The sequence below is a fragment of the Gopherus flavomarginatus genome, chromosome 3 (assembly GCF_025201925.1).
Source record: "Gopherus flavomarginatus isolate rGopFla2 chromosome 3, rGopFla2.mat.asm, whole genome shotgun sequence".
Classification (NCBI taxonomy): Eukaryota; Metazoa; Chordata; order Testudines; family Testudinidae; genus Gopherus; species Gopherus flavomarginatus.
The window spans coordinates 73,916,634-73,928,269 of NC_066619.1; the positions used below are offsets into that span (position 1 = coordinate 73,916,634).

Genomic DNA, 11,636 nt, shown 5'->3' on the forward strand with positions numbered 1-11,636 from the left:
GCATTGTTTTTACCCCTCCAAATAAAGGAAGTTGTAGGTGCTTCAAAAAATTATAAACAAGGTCTGAGAATATCAACTAGATTCCTTAAACTAAGATCCTGTTTTTCACCTACCAACCTCAGTGACCCCTAAAATAGGAATTAGCTCAATTTTTTCTTGGATGTCTCAGACTACAGGTAATTGATTATTCACAGTAAGAATAAATCTAGAACCTCCTTTTATTACAACCACTGAAATTTAAATTGTTTTAAGTTGATGGCCCTGAGTTTTTTGCCATGTGCCCAAGTATGACTCATATATATATATATATATATATATATATATATATATATATAACAAACTTTTTAGTTTCTCCAGAGTTGAAAATATCTGATCAACACTGGCAACAAATCAGAATTACAGTCCTTTTACTGCATGCTAGCTTAAGGAAAGTCAGTGAAAAACCCTACATTTTCTTGTGTCTTTAGGTTAGTAGTTGTTTCTCCTGCGCACTTGAGAATTGGTAAGATTACCATAGTCCTTCCCGACTCGTCTGTACTAGCTGTTAATCCTATTTTGAATACAAACAATTTATGTATGTTTGCCAACTTCCACATTCTAATAAAACAAGACTTTTCAGAGTACACAATACAGCATCTATTAAAGACATGAGCAATGATAACAATGTAGACTGCAAACCTACCAAAAGACACCTTGAAACTTTTAAAAACATTGCATGACCACTAGCAAACCAGAAGTGGCAGTTAGATGCACAAGGCAACAATGTACCAATGCATCACAACCATGGAGATACAATGCAGTATAAATAACAAATTGGACTTGATAATGATTTACTAGAAAGCTTTGTATGTGCCTCACACAGATGTCATACAACCATGTCCAGTATCAGTGCTGGGCTACCTAACAAGCCAGTTTACCACTGTTGTCCTAATTTTGAAGAGCCACAGCAGCATATATGACTCCAGAGACTACACAACTTCAGTGACAGAGTTACAGGATTCTCCCTATTTTATTGCATTCAAAAAAAAAAAAAAAGCCTTGGAAATTGATTTTTATAGAGTATAGAAAATTGATTTCCTGAGTAGTCTCAGTTTACAATTTGTTCAATAAAAAACAATATTGTAAAACAGGAAATTCATTATATTGTAATACAGGAAGAATGTATTTTTTTTAAACAAACTTGTTTAAAAATAAAACGTAACAAGCGTGAAAAGTGGAGACTTACCATTCTATAGAACAACAGTATTTGTGCCATGATGTAGTGTTAACTTGCAAGTTTTACAGCAAAGAAAGATATATAGATTGGATTTTTCAGAGCAAATCAAAACAATGCAGTTCAATGCTTTGTGACTACAGTTCATCACATTTGCTTTTGGTTTTAATCCAACACCTTCAGCCTGAAAAGCTAAAATATCATCAATTTTTCACATGTACTGTCTTCCATATCAACTATTTGGGTTTTTTTCAAAGCATACCACAGATTAATCAGTGAATACAAATAAAGGAAAAACAGATCACTGCTGGATGCTTAACACAAACAAAAAAATAATAAGTTCTCAACTTTTCCAAATATTTCAAATAAAAAGCTGTCCCGTTCACTTTGACTACTTTTTGCAATTTTTAATGAATGGGAAGAGGGTAAAAAGGTATTAAAACTGTTGCCCATCTTTAGTTCTTTTGTATCTACAATTAATTGGAAAACAGTAAGTTTACAGATGAACAGTGTACAGTGGATCTGAAGCATCATTTCACTACTGGTTATGATCCAACACGGGTTGTGGTGGTTCTTTTATCAGAGAAGAAGCTTTTGAGGAGAAATACCTGCCCAATACTAACTACTAGAAGAATGATGGCTTCTCCTATTGACCAATAAGCTACTCTGGTGTTTAGATCTTCTGCTCTGCTGCGACCTTGTGCTTCTCTCAAGCGGAAATGAGTCTGATAATCGATAACAGACTTCAAAGCTTCATGAATTGAAACACAAGCAGACTCCATCTAGACAAAAAAAATATTTCTGAATTAGAAAAGCATTGGAAGAATTCTATCTTTGTGCTGCATCTGAGCATATATAGCCAGGACTTCTGTAATTTTAGATGGAGCATGTTTATTCTCTCAACTAATATGCTTTTAAGCTCTGTCACATCTAACCCACATAACCAATATACTAAATATTTTCCCCCTCAACCACATAATATATCATTAAAGTTGCCTCACATTTCCCATTATATGGCCCCATTTTCAGTTACTTAGAACTTGGCCAAACTGTCTGGGCTGAAATGTTCTATGCTAAGTGTCTGCCTCAGGTTTTGTGTTTTGTTTCAGCTAAAATGGTCAGCCATTTCAGAGAACAAGATTAGGGAAACATACACTGTGTTGCCCATATATAAAAAATATATATATATATCAGTGATTTGTTGAGAAACCCTCGAGCCTTTGAAGCAGGGACTTAATATTTGACAGGGGCCATCTGGGTGTCAGGGATATGCCTTTTACCATTTGTGACAAAGTTCCTCCTCTATGTTGGTGGATCCTGCACTTATTTGGCAGATTTGCTCACCTCAGTGATCTTCCCCACAGTGTGGGTCAACTTCTCCTGTGTCTGATCAGGAGTTGGGAGGTTTGGGGGGAACCCGGGCCCGCCCTCTACTCCAGGTTCCAGCCCACGGCCCTGTGGATGGAAGCTGTCTATAGTGCCTCCTATAACAGCTGCATGACAGCTACAACTCTCTGGGCTACTTCCCCATGGCCTCCTCCAAATACCTTTTTTATCCTCACCACAGGACCTTCCTCCTGGTGTCTGATAATGCTTGTACTCCTTAGTCCTCCAGCAGCACACCCTCTCACTCTCAGCTCCTTGGGCCTCTTGCTCCCAGCTCCTCACACACACTTCCTCTCCTCTGGCTCCCCCTCGCCTGATTGGAGTGAGTTCCTTTTTAAACCCAGGTGCCCTGATTAGCCTACCTTGATTGGCTGCAGGTGTTCTAATCAGCCTGTCTGCCTTAACTGGTTCCAGCAGGTCCCTGATTACTCTAATGCAGCCCCTGCTCTGGTCATTCAGGGAACAGAAAACTACTCATCCAGTGACCAGTATATTTGCCCTCTATCAGACTCCTGTACCCCACTGGTTTGGATCTGTCACACATTCCTATGAAAATCTGTCTAAGCTGGCCATGCACTTAGAAAAGTCACAATTCATACATGCTCAGTTCCCTAAATTCTCTGAAGAGTCTGCCTGCACTGAACTGGACTTCCCCTGTAGTTGCTCCTTCCGGCAGCAAAGGGACATTATGGTGCAGGACAAGAACCAAGTGTTCTCAATACTCCCACTGCTGGTGCCCAGGCAACGCTGAGGAAGCAACCACACTGGAATGCACAGGGATGAGGAGAGAGAGAGAGAATAGCAGCATTAGATGGGTCAGGAAGAGAGGGAGTTGCAGGATCCAGAGAATAGGGAAAAAGAGAGAGATAGGGTGGAGGACAAGAACCAGAAAGAGGCAGGGTAGATAGGAACAGAAGGGGGACAGAGAGACAGACAGCTCTAATTATTAGAGCAAGCTCCCCTACAAAACCTGGAATTGAACTCAGGAGTCCTCAAGTTCCTACATTCATTTGACAACAGCAAAAAGATTGTGAAATGCACTGGAAGAGAGATCTTTGGGTCCACTCAGGCCAGTAGAAAGATAGCTAGAGGGTGGTGTTTATATCCTTGGTTCCAAAGTACTGAAATGATGCATACTCACCTAAATAGCAGTTTTGGAGTGAGTTTGCTGCTGGTTGGCAGCACACAAGGTATCTGTGGGTAATGTACTGAACATATTTAAATGGGTTTGTGTTTAGGAGAAATGAAGTAAGTGAGGCTAAAATAAAGACATGTAAAAAACAAAGAGAAGACCTAAGGTTTAAGAATAAAACTTCACACAGCTGAAGCCTTTTTTGTGGGGAAGCAGTTTCCTGCCCTACTGTACATAAATTCAAACATCTATAACATTAACCAACTAGACGTGAAACGTGTTTTATTTTCAATTTGTTTTGCTAGCCTTTTCTTTGCTTCTCATAATTTTGACTTACTGGACGGATTTCTAATCTAAATATTAAATTGAGCGTTTCCTAATTATCTTATTCAGTTTTACTTTCCTTAAAAAGAGGCATGAAATGTAAAAGCCTATTTTTATTTTTTTCACTACTCGATGTTTCTACAGAAAGGCAGAATTTAGAAACAAACTGTTCAAAAAGTTCAAAGCACCAACACTTAACTTTCAGACAGGAGTAAAGTCACAGCACTGAAATGCAGCTTCCTTAAGAAAATATACCTGTCTGTGATACATATGATAAGACTAATAATTCTCTGAATTGTTTGTAACTATTTTTAGTTAAACAGTTAGTATCGTCAAGGGAAAGCAGATTAGCTTTTAGTATAAAATCTCAATATTTTACCATGATGGTATAAAAAGATGAGTTGCCATTACTAAAATACTGGAAATTTAAATATATTTACTCTGTAACCTTTCAAGTGCATTTTATTCATCCACACTACATTTTTTTCCAGCAATCCCATTTGTTTCCACAAATGCTGAGACTGGGACCTCTTGTGGCTACAGACAGATGCATGTACCACTGTTGCCTAAACAGTAGATTGTACAAAATTCAGTATGACAGTAAGGTCCAATTAAACTCTTCTTTGACCCACAGCCTATAAGAAAGAGGCACAAAAATAGTGGAAGAGGCTTCTTTGCCATCCCTTGCCTACCTGCCACTTCCTTCCAGAACAATGTCTAGAAATGTCTGCTGTTGAATTCCTTCCTGACCCAGCAACATAGTATTCCTCCAACATCTTCTCATCCTAATAATTTCCTTAAATAATGTCCTGTTGTGAATGACTTTGCTCTTTGCTAACTGAGAGGTAAATCCCTAAATCTTAGTTCTACATTCATGATTAATGACTGCTACTAAAGTTTGCACAAGCTCAGTTTTATATCCAAACTTTAAGCAGACAAAAGTTCATTGTTAACAACTTTAAGTCTTTGATTTAAACAGAGCTCCCTAGTAACTCAAAGAAGTCTGACGGAGTTAGATGCCCAGTTTTATTGACTTTCAATGCGATGTAGGTACCTAACTCCCTTAGGCTCCTTTGAAAATCCAAGCATCAGCTGCTCCATTTTTTGTTTGGCTATCAGTCACTTTAAATCAGCCCTTTACCTGGGTAAGTGCAGTGACTCTGTTCTCACTAGGAAACAGAGGTGGATCTTCTCCAACCTGGAAGTCGAAGTATACAGTTTTGTGCGTGAAAGTAGAAAATTCATTGCTGAAGCAGAATTTGTATGTTCCATTCCTAGATGCAGTGAAGGTAAAGCTATCATACTGTTTTTTCATCTCTTTGTACAACACAATGCCATCAGGATCTTCCAGCCGACAATCAACATCATAATGCCCTCCAGTGATCACCTGTGGAGCGTGAAAGATTATTGGCACTTTAATAGAGTAGAAAGTTAATCTTAGTATTACAGTTATCTAAGCACCTCTACAAGTCATTCGATCTGATGTATTTTATTTAATTTAACTAATTAACTAAACCAAGAATAGAAAAGATACAGAGAGCTGTAATAAACCAGAGTTCACCAGTGAAGTTGTTCAATTCAAGAGTATCAATTTATATTGGCCTACAGCAATGAACTTGGATTTTACACACTAACAAAATAAGAATAAAACACTGTACATCCATTCAGTTGTAGAAGATTGATAAGTTTTTTCAAACATATTAATTTACACAAATACATGAGAGAAAGTTTCATTTCAATTAAGTTATTTTACTTAAGTTTCTCAGATACTTTCGTGATAGGTACAGTAGAAGAACCTGACAAAACAATAAAATTGAAGTAATACTGTGTTTGAACAGTAAGTTTTACTGTATTTTAGGCCCACTTTTCAAGTCCAGAAAAACCAATACAGCATCAAACACACTGGAGCTGTTCCAGCAGGTTGGAATTGCCAGAATGCAACAATGCCCCAGCCTACACCTGCTTCCAACGTGACTGGAAGGGTGTTTCACACAGACATGTTAAGCCAGCTTTCTTCCTGCTTTGTGCTGCAAAGTGGCACAAGAATAGGGACTGGATATGCCCCCCCCCCTTTTTTTTTAATTACACACAAATCTTTATCAGCATATTTTTGGAAATGAGAGAAAAGCATACAGTGGAGTGGCATCATACGCACATTTAAACTTACGCAAATTCAACTATACAGGCTCAGCCAAAAAACAAAAAAACCCACCCCAACAACTCCACCCACCATTCCAGTCAATGAGCGTATGCCCCAGAGTGAGTGTGGAGATGAGAGACGTGAATCTGCTGTTCCCTCAATCCGTCTCAGTTCCTGCATGCCTCTCACAGCGTGAGCATCTAGCCACACTGAGTGTGATTTTAGTGTTTAAAGATACTGTCAGAGGTGAAAGTAAGACGATACACTGGACCAGCTTCCCCAGGCTGGTGAATTAAAGCGACTGGAGCCCCAGGCCCTTGAAATCGCCTCCCAAGCCCCGCTGCCAGAGCCCCGGGGTAGCAGTGGCAGGGCTCTGGTGGTGATTTAAAGGGCCCGGGGCTCTCCACAGCCCTGAGCCCTTTAAATCACCGCTGGAGCCCTGCCGCTGCTACCCCGGGGCTCCAGCAGCTGGGCTCGGGTGGCAATTTAAAGGGTCTGGGACTCTGTACCGACTTTACCTCTTAGTATCCAGTACTGTACTTTATGGGCAATTTAAGGAATTTTCAAGGGTAATTTTGACTATACACGATTTTCACCTTACGCACTGACTTTAGAACCTAACCCCTGCGTAAGATGCAACTCCACTGTACTAGGTTTAAATAAAAAAAAAAACCTGTATCCTTACGATACAGACACTATGCATTTAAGAATTCTTTATAGGTTTTATAGACAGTCTTCATAGTAAACCTAGTTTCTAAATTTCATTGGAAACAAGTCCGATAGGTTTGATTTCAGCACAACTTTACAGAAAAAGAAAAAAAAAAAACTTGTTGCAGTTGCATTTAGGGGATTTTAATGCAGACTTAGGAATACTGTTGCATCCCTCGAGCAGAGCTTATGTCTTCTCCCAACACTGAATGAAGTTAGCCAAAGCTTATAAGTGTCCCAAACCCTCATGTGATTGAAGCAATGTAAAAAAGCTTTTGGCAAATTTAGAAACCACTGATTTATATCTGGATAAACAATGAGGTACAAATTTAAATGTGAGCAAGCACTTTACTCCCTTTTAAAACAAACATTTTGAGTGCATCTATAGACACTAATTAAAATAAAAACAAGCTCATATGACTAGCAATGTCTATAACAGATTGTTCAAAAATTTATGACTGGAGAAGATAAAAACAACACTTAAATTTTAAAACAGATTAAACAAAGCACTAGAAAACAACAATCTTGCAGAGGATAGATTAGCCCCAACAGGTCTTATCTCCAACTTCCACAATTCGGATGCACCCATTAGTATCAGTTTGAAAGGTCTGTCCCAAAGATACTACATTTAAACAAATTCAAGATAAATGTTTTAGGACAGACTTCTACTCATACAAATTAAAATAGCTCAGCTAGCAGAAAGAAAAAGCCCAGTTTTTGTGGAAAATTCTTCTGAACAAAATACAAATGACTGAAATATTTCAGTGTCAGTATTCAAAGAAATCTTTTAGTTTCTTTAGATATAAGCAGCCTCAGCAATTGCACTTTAGATCAGCAATCTTTAACTACAATTACTACCAAAGAGCTACAACTAAATTTGGTTAAATATCAGATGATTAGAACTTGTTTTAATGCTAGATCTGAAAGACAAAACTGATAGAAATAGAAAACCACTAGAGTGACTTTTCTATGGGTGCAGAAACAGCTCAAAGACATTTGGGGCAGAATTCACCGATGTACAATTCCTCCAAAAAGCATTGGCACATGTTAAACACTGAAAAGCAACTACATTAATTCATAATTAATGATGTATTCTATTTAGGCTTGGCAAAATTCACCTTTTTATATATAATTTTGATGGATAACATCAATATTTATTTTTTAAGAAGTTTTTTCTATTTTTGATTTAAACTTTCAGAGTTTTGGAAAATTATGTGGATGACAGTAGACCATGAAATAAAAAAAAAAAGTTAAAGCTTTATAAATGCTACATAATTTTGTTTAGCTTCAACTCTGTGAACATCAGAGCTGGCTGTTTTATCAAAGCTGTAAATATGTGCTTTATACAGCATTTATTACATGTTTTATACACACTGAGGTGGGACTCAAGTTATCAAGCAGAATTTTTCTTACTTTGCCTATCTGTAAATTTCTATTATCAACAGAAGTATTTTGTCAGGTTGTATGTGTATGGTGAAATACACATTACCAATAAAGACATAATTATTCCAATGTCAAGTATATTAAGTGTAGCAATCTAATTCCACAATTTACCTTCCCCAACAAGTCTCAAAACATAAGATAAAAGAAAGTTAAGTGCCTTTCACAAGTGAAATGTTGTACAGTTAACAGTGATTCACTTTTATTAGGCTGGCAAACAGTCTCAACAATTAAATGAATAAAGCTCCAAGTAGTACAACCCCTAAGAAGCTCTAGAAATATCTTGTTATAGCAACATCATTTTGGCAAAGTGTCCATATCACAAGGCTGATGTGAGTTTCAGCTACACACAGGTGATGTACACATAAAAACATACAATGGATCCATTTTGGGAAGTTTTCCAAGAAGCTTACAACTAACTCATTATTTTACTGGTTTCAGAGTAGCAGCCATGTTAGTCTGTATCCGCAAAAAGAACAGGAGGACTTGTGGCACCTTAGAGATTTGTTAGTCTGTAAGGTGCCACAAGTCCTCCTGATCTACAGTAAAATCATGAAAAGAACAAGAACATAGCACTTCTACATCTTTGCCTCCCACATAACAATTGCACAGCCTTGCATACATGTTATCGGGCAATAATATTCCAGAATCACAACTGATTAATACTTAATCACTCAAAACCAAAAATTGAAGTAGGATTTAGGGTATGAACTCAGAATCACAATGAAATTCAGGGACAGCCTTGTTTATTTCACAAGTTAGAAATATCAATCAGCTGCACACAGTGAAAGGGAAGCCAGGGAAAGTGAAGACAAGCCAGACAGGTGTGTGGTGACAGGTGGTGTGGGTTAACTCAGCAGAACAGCTGCCTTTACAAGGAAATGGGATACTAGCTGGCTAGTTGTGTGGGTGAGGTAATGTTGGCAAAAAGGTATATATTAAGCTGATTTAAGGACAGTGTTATCTGGAATAAAAAGGTGCACTTGGTGCCCTACAAGATCACTTTATAAGAGCATTACTTATTGCTGAGCTAGAATTATGAAGCAATGTTGGCTAGATTATAGTGCGTTGGGTCGCTGTTTTAAGCATCTCTAACCGGCTAGAGGAAACAGAATACATTCCCACAACTCCAAGGGGCACCTGATCCCCTGTGCAATCTGTTTAGGGAAACACTATCAACTGGGGGTAACTCTGTCTTGACGATGGATGTGAGGGGTGCATGAGGGAGCTGTGTATCTGGCACTCTAGAGTGCCCTGCACGATTCCCCCTCGAAGCACCGCTTGGCGCTGCTGGGGCGCGGCCCGGGCGGGTGATTACCTGGAACTCCAGGGTGCACTTGGTGCCCTGCGCGATCTCCTCGTAGAAGCACTGCTTGGCGTTGTCGGGCAGCTCGAACGTGATCTCGGAGGCCCGCACGGCGCCCCCCAGGCACAGCAGCAGCACCAGCCCCCGCAACCCCGAGATCGCGGACCAGGCCGCGGCACCAGGGCCCAGCAAGCCCCGCAGTAGCATCTCCCCGGTGGAGCGGGGAAGGGGTCTCAGCACCAGACGGCGGCAGCGGCAGAGTAGCTAAGGGGCAAAGGGAAGAATGAGTCGGAGCAAGTCCGGGAGCGGCTCTCGCCGGGCGAGGAGGGGGAGCAGCGGAGGCCGCAGCGAGCAGGCCTAGCGCCCAGCCCGGCACCGTGACCAGGTGCCCGCGAGCTAGACTGCCCACCGGGGGGGGGGCGGGGGGAAGCGGGCGCAGAACGGGGGACTCACTGCGAGAGGCCCGGATGTAGTAGTCGGCGGCAGCCGGTATCTGTGCAGCGTGGCGAAAAGAGCGAACGAACTGGGACTGCGGAAGTGGCTACGCAGGTCGCGCGCCTCCGACCCGGAAGTGCTTCCCCTGGTTTTGTCGACGTGGTGTTTGGGGAAAAGAGGGCGGGGAGGCGAAGGACAATGGGGCGGGGCGGCGAAGGACAATGGGCGGGGCAGGAAAGGGCAGTGGGCGGGGCGGCGAAGGAGAATGGGGCGGGGCAGGAGAAGGCAGTGGGCGGGGCGGCGAAAGAGAATGGGCGGGGCAGGAGAGGGCAGTGGGCGGGGCGGCGAAGGACAATGGGGCGGGGCAGGAGCGGGCAGTGGGCGGGGCTGCGAAGGACAATGGGGCGGGGAAAAGGTGAGAGGGCGGGACGACCCGCAGCGGCAGTGGGGTGTCCAGCCCCAGGGCGGTGCTGCTGGCAGCAGCTCTGGTGATAAGGTGCTGAGCTGTCGCCTGAGACGCTGGTCCCTCTTCCTGCAATTCAGCCTGTGCCCCAACCGTGCCTGCAGCTTGTTTCACTTTCATCCCAGACACAGCAGTTCGCGTTGCAGTTGCACGGTGTAAAGGCCAAATGTTCACTAGTCAGGACTTTACATCGCCAATATGAGCCTGTTCACGTCCAGCTATCTGGTTCTGTGGCTGGCAGCATCTTTCATTCAAATTGGCTGTGGGACTGCTTGGTGACAAATGACTCACCCTCAGTTGGGTGGTACTTGCTAGACAAGGGACATGGGTTCCAAAACCCAGTGAATTGAGAGAGGCTAGGGACAGGTATCTGTGCCCGGTGGTGCAGGTGCCTTGTGGAGCCAGAAGCATCAGTTGCACTCTCTCCACTGTGGAATGTCAGAGTTGATTTTTTTTTTAATTCCCTCAAGAATCTAAATACAGTTTACTGAGCTGAAATCACTTTGGGTTAATGGTGCACTAGCACTGGGGCTCCCCCACTAAGAGCTGAGATCGCTAAGAGTTGAAATCACTAAAGAGCTAAAATTACTGAGCTGAGAGCACTGAGTACTGTGCTAACTAGTGGGGGAGCCTGAAGCTATACTGTGGAAAGAGCAGCTGGTGGAGTGGAGCAGTTGCGGGGACGGCTGGAGCGGACCACGGGACAGCTGGTGGCAGCAGAGCGGCTGGCAGAGCGGAGTAGCTGTGGGACGGGGGGAGCGGCCCACAGATCGAGCGGTGCCGAGCAGTTTGCAGAGCAGCTCATGGAGCAGAGCAGCTGCTGGAGCAGAGCAGTTTCTGAGGACGGCTGGAGGAGCAGAGTGGAGCAGCTGGTAAAGCGGAGCAGTTCGTGGAGAAGGCAGAAGCAGAACCCACAGAGAGGCAGGGCAGTTGGCCCCGGACCACGTAAGGTGCCTCTTTCTACCCAGGCTGGGGGGAGGGACCTCTACAGATAAACTCTCGAACTCTGGGGTGGCATTGACCAGAGACTTTTGGGTTGTTGGACTTTGGGGTGATTGGACTTAAAACCCTAAGGGGAAAAAGGACAGT

The 11,636-nt window shown here is 42.2% G+C and overlaps 1 protein-coding gene across 1 annotated transcript; it reads right to left on the reverse strand.

Moving 5' to 3' along the window:
- Nucleotides 1–985: 985 nt before the first annotated feature.
- On the reverse strand, nt 986–10,244 carry TMED7 (transmembrane p24 trafficking protein 7). Its single transcript, XM_050945981.1, has 3 exons — nt 9,662–10,244; nt 5,197–5,442; nt 986–1,995 (listed from the first exon to the last, which is right to left on the reverse strand). The coding sequence occupies exons 1-3, from the start codon at nt 9,854–9,856 to the stop codon at nt 1,759–1,761; spliced, it is 678 nt and encodes a 225-aa protein (XP_050801938.1). The 5' UTR covers nt 9,857–10,244; the 3' UTR covers nt 986–1,758.
- Nucleotides 10,245–11,636: the final 1,392 nt, after the last annotated feature.

Excerpts from the sequence above, each read along its gene's own strand:
- TMED7 (XM_050945981.1), bottom strand. The coding sequence starts at position 9,856 with ATGCTACTGCGGGGCTTGCTGGGCCCTGGTGCCGCGGCCTGGTCCGCG. Across the intron at positions 5,443-9,661 it reads AGTGCACCCTGGAGTTCCAG|GTGATCACTGGAGGGCATTA; the intron begins GTAATCACCCGC and ends CACGCTCCACAG. Across the intron at positions 1,996-5,196 it reads GAGTCACTGCACTTACCCAG|ATGGAGTCTGCTTGTGTTTC; the intron begins GTAAAGGGCTGA and ends TTTTTTGTCTAG.